Genomic DNA, 18,247 nt, shown 5'->3' with positions numbered 1-18,247 from the left:
TATTGCTGTTTTCAGCGATGTGTAACCTAACATCTCAAAATATGTGTTTGGGGGTTACGTGACCCTTTAATGTTGAACTTTCACTCAATAATGTTTAGAACAGAAGCAGTTATGGATGTTCACAATATGTCGTTGTGTGTGTTTCAGCGTGGGTGCGATGTGAACGCTCAGTCCTACAGTGGGAACACAGCATTACACAGCGCCTGTGGCAGGGGTCACATCGAGCTGGTGAGGGTCTTGCTGAAGAACGGAGCTGACAGCAGTCTGAAAAACAACCACAACGACACTGCCATCATGGTAGCAAAAAACAAAAAGGTACTATCTAAAAAGATGCCATCGGTGGTTTGTAAATGTGCTGTGTATTTATTATTAGTAGTCTTGCCTGGTGATGCTTTAAAATCATGTATACTGTAAAGTGTGTTTTTATCCGCATTGCAGTTTGAAACAAATTAGGGAAAGTTGCCTTCGACAGTTGTAAATGCATTATGCAAACACTGCCAGCAAGTGGTTATACACAAAACTTTCAGTCCTCAGTGTTGCTTCAAATCAAAAACAAACCTCATTATCAGAGCCTGTACAATAACTGTAGTATGACGCTCCTATGAGAGAAAAAGAAGTTTAATAAAGTGATAAATAAATAAATAAATCACACTTTTCAATACGTTTTTCATTAATGTATTTACTAAAATGAACTAATAATTAGCAATACTTGTTACAGCATTTATTAATCATTAGTTCAACATTTATTAACACATTATTATTATCCAAACTCATGTTTGTTCGCATAGATAATGCTCTGTGAGTTAACATGAACTAATATTGACCAACTTTATTTTCATTAGCTAACATGAGATGGCCATAGATAAACCATAGATGATTGATTACTGTAATGAATGTGCTCTACATTGTTTGTTCATGTTAGTAAACTAACTGTGTTACTATAAAATTACATTACTGCAACCTCACATTACCCAAAATCTCGTAAAATAAACGTGTATAGATCAAAGATGAGATATGTCGTTTTGGTGTCTTGAAGGGATTTTATTTATTGAGAAATAGATTAAATGCAAGTGAAATGCCTACTTTAATGTTTCAATAATCAAAATATGGGTGAAAAGAATGTCATGACATTCAGATATATTTGTGTAAGAATGAACACATTTATTTTGACCTTCACTTATTAAATATCTGAAACGAAAATGTGATCTGCAAAATGTTATTTGTAAAGAACTAACTACTTATACATTGTGATAGTGATTTATTGACTTCACAAATGTCAGTAAACCTGTTGCTTTTAAAGCAATCAGTTGACCATACTTAAAAAAAGTGAGTAAACCCATTGCCTTAAAATGATTAACTAAATTGTCCATGCGCATAATTATAAAAATGAAGTCAACTTAACCATTCCAGGTTACCTAGTGGTTTTAACAATAGTGGCCAAAGTATAAAGATTTGAAATGACAACTAATTAGTATTTTTGGACTTTGTTGACCTTTAATTTAATATCAGATATCATACATGACCTCACATCATCATACAGGCAATGGGCTATAAGCACTGTTAGTGTTTTTCAGCCTTCCGGTGAAAGCTTAATGTGACTATTTTAAGTTTATAAGGTTCCTTTTACAGCATCGACATCGTCATGTATTTCAAATACAATCAGTTAAATAAACTTAAGTATTCATTTAGTTGTTCAAGCATAAAACGAGATGATAAACTCAAAATACTGAGGTTAAACAAATTTTCATATTTTTAATGAGATGGCAGAGGGGAATAATCTATCAGGCAGTGAAGATCACTTCTTTTCAAAGAAACAGATCTTAAACGTGGCGATTTAGTAATGTGAAGACCGGAAGCCATCAGGCTGGCTGGCTGAAAATTAAAAGTCTCTGTTGCGTATACCCCATGTATGTTTACTCACTATTTATTCACTCTCAAGTGGTTGCAAACCTTTATGTGTTTCTTTATTCTATTGAATACTAAGATGATATTTTGAAGAAAGCTGAAAACCTGCCATCAACATCCCACAGTAGGAAAATGAAATATGGAGGTCAATGTTACAGGTTTCCAGCTTTCTTCAAAACATCTTCTTTTGTGATCACCAAAAGAAGAAACTCAAACAGGTTTGGAATAAGTAAAGGGTGAGTAATGGATGACAGAATTTTAGATTTTCAGGCAACGATTCCTGTAACTGACCCTCAAGAAGTGTCCTTCATAATATTTGCTCTAATTTGAAATGTTCAAATGCCATCCCAATACCATAGAACCCTTTTAAGGGTGCAAAAGTGTATTTTGAAATACAGAGAAGAGATCATAATTTTGAACCCTGCTAAGCTAGTGTTTATTTTGTTTTGTCTGAAGGTGTCTGATGTGCTGCGTGGAAAAGGCACTCGCAGCTTCACTGGGAAAACAATATCTAGCAGCAGTGGTATGTTCTTCTCTGAAATTGCAAGAGTACATTATTTCTAAACAACGTTACATTTTTTAGTCATTCTTGGCTCTCTTTTTTAGGCTCTCTGTCCCCTGGCAGCTCCAGCCACTCTCCCCGAATGACTCCCACGTTTCAGCGCAGCGCGTCACACTCTCCTGTGACTCCAGTTTTACCCCGCAGTCAGTCAGTGGAGAGCATTTCAGAACGCCATTCGCCATTGAACAGCAATGATAAAGCACTTTTCCAAATGCAGACACTCCACAGTTCACCAGTGGACAAACAGGGCAGGCTACGGATTCCATAACCTTCCATATCTGTCCCCATCCAGGTATGACCACATGAAGCCCACTGTCCATAGAAGGACGCTTATCGCTTACTCCTTATTACTATGGTCCTGGATTTCCAAGACCTCCGTATTATTCAGACGCACCGTTCATTTTAGTCCCCCAGTTTGCCTTTGCAGGCCGCATTTGTCTCTCAACAGGGGACCATCAACCAATCACGGCCCTCACGTCACAGCAGTGACCAATCAGACATATCTACTGTGAGTGTCAACAGTGAAGAAAGAGGTGTGAGTTGATAGCTGCGGGCATCTTAAGTTATATATTGTATATTCATCCAAAAATAAGAATAATCTGTCAACACATTCAGCATTGTGTCTCTTCAAACTTGAATGAATTTCTTTCTGCTGTGGAACACACAGCTAAATTAAAAGAGGACCTCAAAGTTATTATGTATATACACACACACACACACACACACACAAATTTACTTGCATACACCCAGCAGGTACAAAACATAATAAGACCGTTAATATTAGTTAGATTTAGGTCATGAAGTCTGGTGACCAAAATTTAATATCTAGCCAGCGTCTAGGGACATTATTATTTTGACGTCTAATAATGACATCAAATGACGTTGATATTTGGTTAATTTTAGTTTGTGTTGGAAAGTGACCAAAATACAACAAACCAACACCTTAAACCAACGTCATGTTGACGTCAAATATTGAAATGTATTCATCAGGTATGGCAACCAAAATCCAACGTCTGATAGACGTCATAGTGGTAACATCCACATGATGTCAAGCTGTGTAACATCATTAGATGTTTGGTTGATTTTAGGTGGACGTCGGACATTGACGTCAGCCTGACGCTGAGTTCTGACCTCAACCTGATTTTCATTTCCAAACAAAATGCAACGTCCCCCAACACTGGGATACAACATCAATCTAACGTCATGTTGATGTCCTCTGCCTGCTGGGATGTACCTGTATATGTATGTACAGTTGAAGTCAGAATTATTAGCCCCCCTGTATTATTTGCCCCCCTTTTTATTTTTTCCTCAATTTCTGTTTAACGGAAGAAAAATATTTTTTCAACACATTTCTAAACATAATAGTTTTAATAACTAATTTCTAATAATTGATTATTTGATCTTTGTCGTGATGACAGTAAATAATATTTTACTAGATATTTTTCAAGACCCTTCTATACAGAGGCTAAAAGTTGTGACCTTAAAATGGATTTTAAAAAATTAAAAACTGCTTTTATTCTAGCCGAAATAAAGCAAATAAGACTTTCTCCAGAAGAAAAAATATTATCAGACATACTGTGAAAATATCCTTGCTCTGTTAAACATAATTTGGGAAATATTTAAAAAAAAAAAAAAAAAAAAAAAAAAATTCAAAGGGGGGCTAATAATTCTGACTTCAAGTGTATTTGAATGTGCATATATGTGTGTGTACACAACACATACATATATAAATAAATACATATGTGTGTGTATACATAACCCCATTGTCAATTTGATATATTTTACATATTAAACTGTGGAAATAATTGAGACCACTTAAAATTTCTCCTATTTAATTGTATTTATTTGGTCTGGTTTGAGTAAAATGTTCATCTTTATTTTATTCTACAAATTCCTTTTAATTTGATTACATTGCACCAGAATAATAAATGTTTTTCTTTAGTTGTAATCAGGGTTATTCTACCAAATAGTGATTTTATTTTAACTCTCCTGAAGTTAAAGACTGGTGTTTCTAAAAATGAATACAGACTGTTTATTCTAATGTTTAAGGTCTGAAATATGGAATATATTATCATTTTTGCTCTCTAAGTCTCTAAATGACAAATGTGAACATTTTACATTTAGTAGCTTCTTAATTTTTTTCTATGGTTGTTAAATTATTCATTAAAATTAAAATATTTTGAAGGATGCTGGAACAAAGGTTTTGGTGACCACCACCAAATTGTTTGTTATAAAAAATGACAAATAAAAATACACAACATGAATCGTGAATTGCCATTTGAATTGGTGTTGATAGAATAATATTTGTGGTTGGATGATATATTGACTGATTACAGCATTGTTTGTGGATCTCAGCATTTTTTTTGTGTTGTTTGTTGCTGTTGTTGTTGTTGATTCTGTTATTTTGAAGTTGTGCCAATCAAACACCATTTTGCTGTATATTTGTATTACAGTGTTTAGCTAATAATTAAAAGATTCATGTAATGTTATACTGCACTGTAAAAACTATGATATTTATACTTCCATAGCAAAAAACAAACTTAGCATTTAATTCTGCATTGTTTCAGTTGAGGTTTTCTTGTTTTCCTTGTTATATTTGTGTGTATGACATCCTTTTGTTAATATTTTCCAGATAGTGACACAAATTGATACGACAAAGATTTTCTCAATGCATTCATCTTTTCTAAACACTTCATTTTCAATATTGTGTTCTGCATTGTATTATTTAGGGTAGACGAAACAGCCAGTATCAACCAAGTACAAAGTAATAAATGTCAACAATCTCAACAAACGGGGTGCCGATATGAATTTACTGTCAAACATGCAATGATTGTTCTGTTCTGTTGTTTAATAACTTGTGATAATGTACACAAATCCCAACATTGAGACTAACATGGCACTTTTGTTTTAATGCAAGCCTTTGAATGGCAGCTTGAAATCCCTGTCTGATGGCTTAAAATGGATTGTAGGAAAAGGAGTAGTAGTGTGGAAAAGGAGTAATTCAGGATATAAAACCATTACCAGAATCTTGAGAAACTGATCAAATCAAAAAAGGGCTTTTGATATGAATTTAAGGTACTATGGTGGTGTTTCTGACAGTATGCGAATGTATGAATTTTGATTTTCATATTATAATTGCAGAGGTGTGTATAGTTGCCTATAATATACTTTGAATAAAAATACATATTTATACATATGTAACATTATTGGTGTGTGATATTTCTATCTACGTGTAAGGACTTTTGAAACCAAATTATCATTGTTGGATATTATGCCTATAGGGAAAAGTAGGAGCAAGTAACATGGGACGAAAGTAACAAAGCAATTTTCTCAAATCCCTGACAACATTTTCTTTCCAGGCTACAACAGCACAATCAGCATGCAACCCTGGATAGAGCTGCCAAATATTCAATTCAATTCAGTTCATGTTTATTTCTATAGCGCTTTTACAATGTAGCTCGTGTCAAAGCAGCTTAACATAGAAGTTGTAATGAATTGAAACTGTCAGTCCAGTTTTCAGAGTTGTTTAGTTCAGCTCAGTGTGGTTTAAGTTTTACTGCTGAAAGTCCAAATACAGAAGAGCAAATCCATCGATGTGCAGCTCACAAGTCCCAAACCAAGCAAGCAGGGGCGAGGAACAAAACTTCACCAATTGACGAAGTGAAGGGAAAAAACATTGAGGGAAACCAGGCTCAGTTGGGCACGGCCATTTCTCCTCTGGCCAAACTTCTTGTGCAGAGCTGCAGTCTAGGTGCCAAAGGCTGGAGAAACGGATGTCCATCGTGGAAAACTGCAGGTGTGAGTAGGTCACCGGTGGTGATCAGGCTGGCCCACGAGATAAATGCTCTCCACTCAAGACTGCCACAGCATCAGCTTCAGGATATGGCCAGAGTTATGGATACCTTGGCATCAAATATCATGTGAGGTTGGGACCGTGGTCCTGCAGATAGGTCTGAATTTCAGTTGTTAAGTGCAGAAAGTAAATTATTGTAGTGATTGTTTTTTTTTTTTCCTATTACAAGTTGTGATTCTGTTTTCAAGCATCATGCTAATATCAATCTACAAGTTATTTAGTGCAGTAACACATCCTACTTAAGTTTGCTATCTCTGAGTTTTCGATTTAAAGTAAATCAAGTTGAAAAGGCAAGAGTTCCTGTGGGGACAAAAGTAACACTGTTATTATTGTGTCCACTGCAAAACGCTGTGCATTGTTTTTCACTTCAACATTAGTTTGCAGTGTTTTGATTCATATGGTTTTATAAAATTAATGCATATTACCAATAATAATAATAAAAAATATTCGAAAATTGTAACATTTTGCATTGTTGGATTGCTTTTGAAACATTTGATGGAGCTGAAATCTAAAATGAAAATGCAGTTTAATATTTTTAAGCAAAAAATAAAGGAAGAAAATATGTTGTTTGCAGTTACCATTAACAAGGTCATAGTCAGATAATATTTAAAACAAACAAGATTAAGCTAGTAAAATTGGGCAAATATTGTGCTACTTTTGACTCAACCGGTGTGTTACAAGGGTCAAAAGTAATTATGCAAATTATTTGAAATTATTTTAAGTTGTTCTACACTTTTTCAAGAATAATATATATTTTTGTTAAAACATTATCTTTTAAAACAGATGTTGATGAAAAAATGTATCTTTCGTCCCTGCTCTCCTCCCCTATGATCAGATTTTTAAAAATATTTAGCAACTTTCACACGTCTTATCCTTTCACAATGTTTCAAATGTTTTTATATATGTAATTGTTTAATATTTGACCAAATGTGGGCTTCAGTCCCACACATAAGTTATAAAAAAGAGTTTCTTAATGCCTCAGGACCAAAAGTGCCCTTACAGAATTACGGAGGTGGCTTTTATAACAGTACCCAAGCCCAACGAATTCAAACTCTGCCATCTGATTGGTCGGTTTCGTTTCGTGCGTTTACGTCCTGCGAGATCGATTCAGCGCACGGCCATGTTAAATCTCTAGACGGAAGAAGACAAAGCCACAGCAACAGAAGAATATTTCAAGAAGCGTTCGAAGAATAATCAAATCCACGAAGATTTCAAATCCTTCAAAATTAGGAGGTGGTAACGTTGTCTGACGTGAATTTAGTTTGAAGTAGCTTTCATCCTTCCCATTGTGCACAGCGAGTCTGTCTTGCTCGCTTGTTAGCATAACGCTAAGCTAACCTGTCCTAACAATGTACCGCTGGCAGGTTGAACTAGCATGTGTTTAATAGCGTTTTAATTTTGGACGCAGATGTTTCAACCTCGTAAACAAAGTTTGCTCGCTCCCCGCGGAAATTAGTTTCATTATAGTTTTACTTTCATATAATAGTTGAAACTGTTTAGGCACACTGTTTCGTTAAATCTGAAACTAGAAAAGTTTGTCGATAAACCACCCGTTGTGTTTCTTGTCGGCTAGCTCGCTTAGCCCCACAAACAACTCGCGGACACTTTTAGATCCAGATCTGGTCGTTAAACCTTTAGCGAATTAGCGAAGGGCTTTAAATCATGTTTGAATTAAGGCAGACGTGATATTAATCCGATTTATTAGGTGAATCCCAAGTGGTTCCTCACTTTTGGCGAGTTTGAAACTGTTAGCTAAACGTGGGTGTCTTTTGAAATTAGTTTCTACATTGATAATAAGCTATTATTAACGCAGAACGGTACTGTGTATGCTTTATTATTAAATCTTCCCTATTGTGTTTAAAGATGAACTGGAAAATTAACCCTTTGTTCGACTCCAAAAATAGTTCGTCCTTGATATGGTACTGATTTGTTTTATAACTTTCGCATTTGGCAGGTGTTCCAGAAATTCCTCCACTGAAGTGTTTAGGAACTGTGACAGTAAAGTGAGGAAAAACAAGACCTCGCCAAGTCAAGAGTGGATGCATTATGGACTGTTAACTTAATTTTGGACTCATAATCCTGCATTGACTTTCTGCCTTGAAATCCCTTGGTGTCAGCAGAGCTTTTCAGCAGGTTAATAGGAGCAATTGACACCGAGCGAATTCCTCACAACGAAGAGAACACAAGAATTTTTAAGAGCACATTACCAACTTTGCTGAGCCTTGTGCTTTTGAATGTACATACTTACAATTTTTTGGATACCCAAAGGAATACAGAGGGTACGAAAGGATTTTTGCAATCCAGCTGTTTTAAAAAAAAAAAGAGAGAAAAGAAAAAAAAAACTGAATACTTTGTAATTTTTCAGGGATAACAAAAAGTGACTTTTGAGAAGCATTAATAGATTGCATATTTGAAATCCCTTGTGCAAGACTTGAATTTTACAAGTACTTGTTTCCTAGTTATTTTCTACGCTGACTCTAGACTTGTGATATATTTATTCATATAAATATAATTTTCTCCTTTTTTGGGAGAGCTTATTATAAACAATTGTTATACGCCAGGCACTCTTCTTTTTAAGAGGTCTGTACGTACATAACTGTTTACACAAAGCGCATTGAGCGTAATCGTAAACAGTTAAGCAAAGAGCTGAAAAGTAGCAAAAAAATATTTGCTTGAAAGTGTTGAAGAAAATATTTGACAATGGCTACAGCGAGAACTGAGATCCCTGCTTCAGTCATGCCAGTGACCAAACAAAATGGACAGTCCAAGCCCATGAGCCTACAGACGGGATCTTTTTCTTCCTCAACACCGTCAGGAAAGACACCTGTGATGCCCCAGAAAGGAAGCAGTATACCCCAAAGCAGTGGCGGTATCAGGTAATCTTCATGGAAATTAAGGAATAAACTTTATTGTTCCTTTTAACCTGATTGATCGTCTTAGTTGAGCTGTTTGGAATACATAATGTATAAATTGCTTCCATGATCTATGTCTTGTAGGTTTGGAGATGACTGGAAGAAGTGCCTGCAGCTTCCACCAAAGACACAAGAGTCAGAACTACAGTAAGTTCTGAAGATTTCTTATTAGAATTATTTTTAAATTAGCATTTTGTTTTGTTTTTTTCTATACTTTTTTGCAGTTTTTGACCTTTCACTTTTTGACAGGATGTGACTGCAACCAAGGGGAACGAGTTTGAAGATTACTGCCTTAAGAGGGAACTACTCATGGGCATATTTGAGATGGGCTGGGAAAAGCCTTCTCCTATACAGGTAATCTAATGTGTCACTGTTAGAAATTGACCACAGTAGTAGTGGTGTCACGATACTGGAACTTTTAACTTTGATGCTATACCTTGACATATATCAATATTTGATACCATTTTCCAAGGGCGTTCAGGGTATTCAGCAGCACAAATTCTGTTTCATGCTTTTAAAATACAAATAACAATCATGTCCCATGCTACAAAAGTTTACATGATTTTACTACAGTCTGGCTTTGGGGAGGTATGAATGTAGAGAAATTTAGAGAGGTGTGTGACGCAATTAACTGTTTTTTTTTTTTTTTTTTTTCCAATTATTGTTTCTCATAATCATGGAGGCTGTGCTAAATTGCTCAGCCTTGGTTAATAGTATTACGATAATCTTGTAGCGAACTTGACTTTGTGCAAATGTAGTTTACTAAGGGTTGACGTAGCATCATTTTATTTTGTCGATTAAGGCCCAATCCCAATTCTATTTTTGTAAGGGGTTAGAATTGGAATTGGGCCTAATATTGGTAGGGACATTTCAGTAATTTGTGGATATTGGTGGGGACACGTCCCGTCCGTCATGTCAATTCTAAACCCTGCCTTTTTTTTTTTTTTAAAGTAAAGAAACCACACCAGTTGATTAATATTTATAGGCCTACAGGAGTGTTTCAAGTGAGTGCTTGTTTCAGCTAACTCTTGTCCAAACCGAAAATTATGTTGTTGGGCTGGCGTCTCTGCTTTTAACTAAATGAAAAGCTAAATTAGTCTGCAGCAGAAAGGTACCTGTGACATGCGGTCATACGTGGAATGACGTCTCCTGTTGCTCTTGCTGTCATCCAGCTATCAAAGCAGAAAAGTTGTGAAACGGAGGCTGGTACCAGCTGACAGTTAGATTTTGCAAAGGCTTCAGCTATTCTGTCAAATACAGCACTGGAAGTAATGGGTATAAATGTTTTTCAGCAAAAGGCTATCTAGTTAAAGATATCTGTAGAAACTCAATCAGTGCCTAACAGCTTCATGTATGAGTTCCGACCCCCTTATAGGCTGTTCGATGCTAGTATATACATGTACTACAATAGAATTAAATGTAGCATTTCTCCCTGTCATTTAAAATATGTAAACTATAACACACCAGAGTTATGGAGTGTTAAAACTTTGTTTGTTGGTAATGCCCTATCCCACATGTTGAGCTCCAATAACGCTGAGAGAGATGTTAGCCTATAAACTTGAGAGATTTCACAAAACGTAAATCAGCAAACACTTAAAGCATTTATTGATATTGAAATGGGAGCAGTTACCAACCTCTCGAAATGGTTTACTCTGCATGCCAGTCTTTCAAGTGCTTTCAGTTCAGCCATCTAGCCACTGGATACTGAGGGGATGGAGCTGTGTACTGTAGTGCCTTCACTTGCAGAGTATGTCGTCTGCTGCTGGTGAGAGCAAAGCTGGAATAGATACTAGCCAAAAGCAAGATCGCATTGTTTTAAATATTTCAGTATCAATACTTCTAGAAATATCTTTTTTTTTTTTTTTTTTTTTTAAACATCGTTACACAGTAGTGTACTGGGTTTTTTGTGTTAGGGCTCATGTACACAGTACATGTCTTTTTCATTCCAATGCGATTTCTTTTTTCCATTGTTTTTCAGTGTAAACACATGCTAGATGTCTTTTACACTCTCGTTTTACACTTTTACTTTTACAAAGTCAGAAAGCATTTTTTGCATCGTGATTATTCAATTTCACTATCTGAATACTGAGAAAGCTGTCAAATAGAGCTGTTCAGACTATCTTCTGAAACAATTCATATCACAATATACCACAGAAAAAAAATTGCAATATTAGATTTTTCCAATATCGTGCAGCCCTATAGTGCCTAAGCATAAACAAAGCAGCATTTAGTACCATTATCACAGTAATTGTCACTCACCACAGAGGGATTCGCTCCTGCAAATGTGTCTGACAGTCTAACAATCCATATTGTTTGGAAACATTTGAGAAATGTAGTGAAATTTTAGCAAACCTGTTTTTTTTTTTTTCTTTGCCTTGAATGCTTACTTGTTACTCCACTTTACTAGGTCACACTCGTGCTCTGATTTTTTTGTATTTTTTTTTAATTGATTATTTATTTATTTATTTTTTGCTGAATAATCAATCTGACCTTAACCTGACAAAAGGTGATGTGTGACACCAAACTAGCTAGCCAGATGATGAAGCCCAATGGCTTGATATGTCCTGGCTCTAATGATCACTTGTGTGGATTGTGTCAGGACTCTATTGTCCTTTCACGTGAGCGCTTACTGCAACAAATACTGTTAAGTGAATGAGTCCAGTTTAATAAGGCTGAAGAATAAGCAAGCAAAGGATCAGAATGTAGCAGCACTTTCCACCACATTGTTTATAGTATGAAGCAATGTTTTTTTTAATTACCTTTTGTAGATGTCAGAAGTGTACTACCAAGTGTTTTACACCATTTGTACTTGTTTAGCATCGTCTAATTGTATTGAAACGGGGCATTTATATTGTTGTCAATTGGACACGTCTTTTTTATTTATGTTCCAATTTTTTTTTTCTCTGTAGGAGGAAAGTATTCCTATTGCATTGTCAGGGAGGGACATTCTCGCCAGAGCTAAAAATGGCACAGGTAAAAGTGGAGCCTACCTCATCCCCCTCTTGGAAAGGATTGATCTGAAGAAGGACTTATATCAAGGTTTGATGAATTATTAAATGAACTGAATTACCTTAGAAGCATGTGAAATGCAATTGTGTTGTGTTTTTCTAATGTTTCAATTTCAAAAACTTTCACCCATATTTTAACTTGTAAATTTAAAATAAAACCAAGTATTCTGACCTGTGCTTGAAAGAATCAGTGAGCATACTAAAAGTAATTATTTCAAATGATTAAAAACAACTTTTTTTATGTGGCCGTCTTCTATAAAATGTTGAATATGTAGGTAGACATTTATATACATGTTACAATTACTGTACAGTAGTGAACATTTGAAGTGGATCACAGCCTTTTGTCGAAGTTCTGTCACTTTTACTTTTGATCAGTCTAAACTGTTTTAGCTGAATCCTGCTGGAAACTTCTACATTGGTTTCTAAATGTGTGTTCTGTCTTTTTCTACTTTATTTCAGCCATAGTGTTGGTACCAACACGTGAGTGGCTCTACAGGTGAGCCAAATAAGCATCAACATGAGCAAACACCTCGGTGGCATCAAAGTTATGGCTACAACAGGTGGCACCAACCTGAGGGATGACATCATGCGCCTTGATGAGATTGGTTAATTCTTTTTTTTCTACCATCCATGAGAGTTTTCCATGCATGAAACCGATTTAAAGCGACTTTGAAAATGAAAGTTGATTGTTGTAAAACTGAAGAAGCATCCGCGTTAACACTTGCAATGGCAACCTTGCTGAAGGAAACCATATTATCAAGGTGTTGTGCAAGAGCTTCAGCCCAAAGGCAATGTTCCACGTAAAACATGTTTTTTGATTTAACACCTGTATTTGTGAAGTCTTGACCTATTGCCAGACCACAGTCATTTGAGAAATTCTGAAATTGTGCTTCCTTGTTCATGAAAGAGCAATGATCTTAGATAAGGTGTATCAATTATTTGCACTTTATTATATTGGCTTTAACATACGAAGCAAGTTATAGAATTGGATGTTAAGGAAAGTTTGCTCATAAATGAAAGTTCTGTTATTAATACTCATGTTATGTTGAATGCTGAGACCTTTGTTCATCTTCAGAATACAAATGAAGATATTTTAGTTTAAATCTGACATCTCAATCATCCTGCATAAGCAGCAATGAAAACCTTTTTTCTCTCTCTCTCTCTTTAGTCATGTTATAATAGCTACCCCTGGAAGGATCCTGGACTTAATAAAGAAAGGTGTGGCCAAGGTTGACAAAAGTTCAGATGGCTGTGATGGATGAGGTGAGAAAAATAATGTAAAAGAGCTGATTTCCAACTAGGAATCCTCTCATAATGGATTGCCTAATAGTTAAGTTTAAAATCTAACCAATACTTCACAGGCTGACAAGTTGCTTTCTCAAGACTTTGTGGTGCTCATGAAGACATCATCAGCTTCCTTCCCAAAAAACGCCAGATTCTTCTCTATTCTGCCCACTTTCCCCATCAGTGTGCAGAAGTTTATGGTAAAATCACTCTGGTTGCCTTTTTGTATATTATAATATATAATATTTCACATTCAGGATTATTTCTCGTATCAATGCTTTCACCCATACTAATGACTCTCTCCAATTGTATAGACCAAACATCTTCAGAAGCCATATGAAATCAATCTGATGGATGAGCTGACACTGAAAGGCATCACCCAGTACTATGCCTATGTGACGGAAAGACAGAAAGTGCACTGTCTCAACACACTGTTCTCCAGGGTAGGCTGTTTTTTCCTCTACAGATCGGCTCACGTTGAATTACTTTGCATGTGTTTCAATGTATGTAATACAGATGGAGTAACCATAATCTTAAACCCTTTTGCATTTACTTTACTTTCTAGGAAAAGATTCAGCTAATTTAATTTTCGTTTCCATTCCTAGCTCCAAATCAACCAGTCAATCATCTTCTGTAACTCCACCAAAGGGTTGAACTTCTCGCCAAGAAGATCACACAACTTGGCTATTCTTGCTTTTACATCCATGCAAAGATGATGCAGGTCAGATGCTTGAATTACTTAAAATTATTATTATTATTTTTTCCCCAACTGAATTAGTACATGGATTTACCAAGAACACACTGAATTGACTAAAAATGACCATTAAGTGTTTTGTTACAGAAAGTTTCCATTTAAATAAATATTTAATTTAGATTTATCAAGGAATCCTATAATGTTGTCACTGTTTCCACAAAATATTGCGCAGCTCTGTTTTCAACATTGACATTAAGAATCAATGCTGGGCGTTAAGAAATCAATGCTGGACATTAAAATGCCTCACAAGAATGATTTCTGAAGAATCATGTGACGCTGTAAACTGAAATAAAGGCTGCTATAAATGTAACTCATCATACGTTTTCAAATAGAAACAAATGACACTTCACAGTATTGATTTACTTTTGTGATCTTTTTAGATTTAAGCAGTGGTGACTTTTTCTAATATATTTTATATTACAGGAATACAGAAACCGTGTGTTCCATGACTTCAGAAATGGACTGTGTAGGAACCTGGTCTGCCACAGGTATGGATAGCCACATTTGTAGAACTATTTCTCTTTTTTCTTGCATTTTCCGAAATGTTTCTGAAACATTGTATTGAATCTGTCTCAGACCTTTTCACAAGAGGAATTGATATCCAGGCTGTCAATGTTGTCATCAACTTTGACTTCCCCAAAAATGCAGAGACGTACTTGCATCGCATTGGTCGATCAGGTAACCATCAGCTCAGACTTGCAGCTTGCACACTTCCCATTCCTTTTTTTTAAATATATAAATACTTTTGGGTTATATGATTGAATTGTGATTAGGTCTACATGTAATTTATGTCAACGTTTTCTCTCTGATCTTAGGAAGATATGGTCACCTGGGTCTGGCCATTAACCTGATCACCTCAGAAGATCGTTTCAATCTAAAAGGCATTGAGGACCAGCTGATGACTGACATAAAGCCCATACCCAGCAGCATTGACAAGAGCCTGTATGTGGCAGAGTTTCACTCTTTGAACCCTGACGAGGAGGAGGCTGCGCACAAAGCAGGCGAGCTTAATTAACCCTTTCTGGTAAGAAGGCCAGTCCTAAATCACTTGATCTAAGCACTTTAACTTGTTTGTATAGGGTATATGCAGAGCTAGTGTTTCTTCCCATACTGATAAACTTCCGGTAAATTTTTAATTTGACTTTTCCGTTTTATCCTTTTACATCAATTTTGTAATTAAAATATAATCAGTTATATAGACGTCAGCATTCATTTAGTTGTTCGAGCGTAAAAGAGATGAAAAGCCGTTTAAACACAGAAGCTCCATTAAATATACTGGGGGTAATATATATTTTCATATTTTAAAGACATGGCGGGGAAAAACATGTTAATTAATGTAGTGCTTCTTGTACAATCTGAGACCCACTTTATATTGGATTTCACTCAGCCAGTGATCGCTGATTTTGAAAGAAAACAGACCTTAAACGCGGCAAATTTGTAATGGCACACAGTTTACTGGAAGCACTTGACCTAGGTTACTGACAAATTAAAAGTCCTTTTGTGTACTTCAGCATATACCCTATTGATATGACTGTAAGGTGTGTTCACACTTAGCAGGTTTGCTTTGACTGAAATGAACTCTGGTGCGAATGTTGTTAGTTTGGTATATTTGAATAAGTGTGAATGCCGCAATCTAAACTTTGTTGTGGACTGTTATGTCTCATTCCACTTCTAAACAAACTGATGTTGTTGTTTCCCTTTCTCTCAAAACATGAACATAACACAGATCAAATACATCTAACTGAACCAAACACAACATGCTGCTAGGACAGAATGTTCAAACATGCCTGCGTTTTATAATCCACGTTGCTTAGTACACTTCAATACTGCAGATCTTCATTTGTGTATGATAGAGGAATTTCTGCTGCTGTTTTGAGTCCTGTACATAATTTATACGCTTTCTGAGTTTAAGTCAAATGGTTTTGGTAAGATTTGTGGCAAAATGTATAGAATAAAATAGTGGGTTACCAATATTTTGGTAATTTTGGCTGGCAATAACTATGTTTGGAAGATGACTGATAAATACAACCTTGATATGAAATTATGTCCCTGGTTACAAAACAAAATGCAGATTAATAAAGATGAATTTTGCGGAAAATAAGGGTCTGACAGAAATTATCCCTATTTTTTGGCTTGTCTTTATCGGGCAGATCATGACAACTTGAAGCATTAATCAGCCAGTACTGATATGGTTGTTGATATATTGAGTAAATTCTAAATCTTTATTGTGTGTGTGTGTGTGTGTCTGTCTTTAGGTTTTGACCTAAAAGTAATTGTGTGAGCACTGAAATAACCAGAACAAATGCATAATTTTAATTTTTTATGCCGACAACCACGAGAACTGAATGAATTGTGTAAACACATCCTAAAATCAGCTGTAAAACAATATTTCCCTTTGTTTCAGGAGAATAAAGGGACCAATGCTTGGTATTCTGCACAATTTCTACTGAAGACAGATGCATCTTTCCCCCCCATTTTTTTTTCTTTGTTTGCTGTAGTTTTATTTTCTCACCAAATGCTTCAGGAGTTTGGAACTGCCATTTGTTAAATGTGATCGGCTGCTTCGTTTTTCAGGGCCAGTATAAATCATTAGGCTTGTTGTTCTCTATGGACTCACCAAGGCAGCTTTACCCCGTTTTCCATTTGGAGCACAATAAGCCACTGTTCTTGGACCCAGAGCACTGGCAAAGACCATTCACCGTCCATAACTGCTGTTCACAAAGATTCTTTTCCCTCTTTTATATACCAGAACAATGAAAATAGAAAATACTGGCAGGAGAGGGTGCCAAAAAAACACACATGCCCAAGCTTTATTAGGAGTACCTTTTAGTGCTCCCAATCCATCACCTAATGTGAAAATGTTTTTGCACGTTATATAATTTTTACTCAGAGCTTTACAGTTGATCAGGGAAAACCAGGGAAGTTGCTTCAACACTCGTAATGGTCTACTTGTGGTTGTTTACAGCCGTTGTGTGTGTGTCTGTCCTCTTTCAACTCAGCTTTTCTTTGGCTAACTTCTGACTCGACACGGTCATCTTTCCCAAATGATCTTGAAACCCTACAACCCATTCTTAAATGGTCCATGCATTTTCATTGTCATTTCGGCTGTCTTTGTTTCAATAAGTGCCTTAATCTATAACTACTTCCTCTGGGAGCACTGTAGGTGCGTCATGCAAAAAACACTCTGTTTTGGTCTGGATTGTCAGAAAAAGATATTTAGATTGGCCACTGATTCTCTATTTGACCCACACGTCTGTTGGTAGTGAACTCTACCTGCCTTCCCGTTGGCTGGGTGAGCAATAGATGTGCTGTTTATGACAACCCGGTACCTTAGCTTATTTGATTAGGTTTTTCTTTCTGAATTCAGCCTGGGTGTTTGAAAACTGGTTAACCGTTCAGGTTTATTGTACTATTTCCCCCATGTTTTGAATCCCCAAAAGATTCAATTCATTGATCAGTTTCGATCTTTCCCTGGTGGTGTCTAATGCACAGAAAGAGACAGTCTTTTACAACATATCAGCACAAATGCTGTGATGAAATGGCAGCTGTAATAAGTCGGTAGCTCTCAAAGTGTAAAGTTCTGTGTCCCCTGTTGTATATGTTGAATTGTGCTCTCTTTGCCATGTGTTGTATTGAATAGACGCTGTATGTTTTACTGCGAGGATTCATGGGAGAATGGCCAAAGCTTTTTTTTTGCTCCAAATGTTAATCCCAGCCTATACTGTCCCGTCTCTTTTTAAAGAAAATAAAGTCCAGCATATTCTCCAAATATCTGTGTTTGAGTATTTACTTATTGCACTAAAGCAGGGTGTCCAAACTTGGCCTTGGAGGGCCGGTGTCCTGCATAGTTTCGCTCCAACTTCAACACACCTCCCTGTGTGTTTCTAGTATACCTAGAAAGAGCGTGATTAGCTAGTTCAGTGTGTTTAATTGAGGTTGGAACTAAAATATGCAGACACCGGCCCTCCA

The 18,247-nt window shown here is 36.1% G+C and overlaps 1 protein-coding gene and 1 pseudogene across 1 annotated transcript; both read left to right on the top strand.

Moving 5' to 3' along the window:
- The first annotated feature begins 126 nt into the window (after positions 1-126).
- Positions 127-2,735, top strand: LOC130220127 (B-cell lymphoma 3 protein-like). Its single transcript, XM_056452516.1, has 3 exons — positions 127-315; positions 2,362-2,428; positions 2,512-2,735. The coding sequence occupies exons 1-3, from the start codon at positions 127-129 to the stop codon at positions 2,733-2,735; spliced, it is 480 nt and encodes a 159-aa protein (XP_056308491.1).
- Positions 2,736-8,992: 6,257 nt separating this feature from the next.
- Positions 8,993-17,268, top strand: LOC130220133 (probable ATP-dependent RNA helicase ddx6; annotated as a pseudogene).
- Positions 17,269-18,247: the final 979 nt, after the last annotated feature.

Source organism: Danio aesculapii, unplaced genomic scaffold (genome assembly GCF_903798145.1).
Source record: "Danio aesculapii unplaced genomic scaffold, fDanAes4.1, whole genome shotgun sequence".
In the NCBI taxonomy this organism is placed as follows: Eukaryota; Metazoa; Chordata; class Actinopteri; order Cypriniformes; family Danionidae; genus Danio; species Danio aesculapii.
Note: the sequence above shows the minus strand (reverse complement) of the source record. Positions and strands in the feature narration are given on the sequence as shown.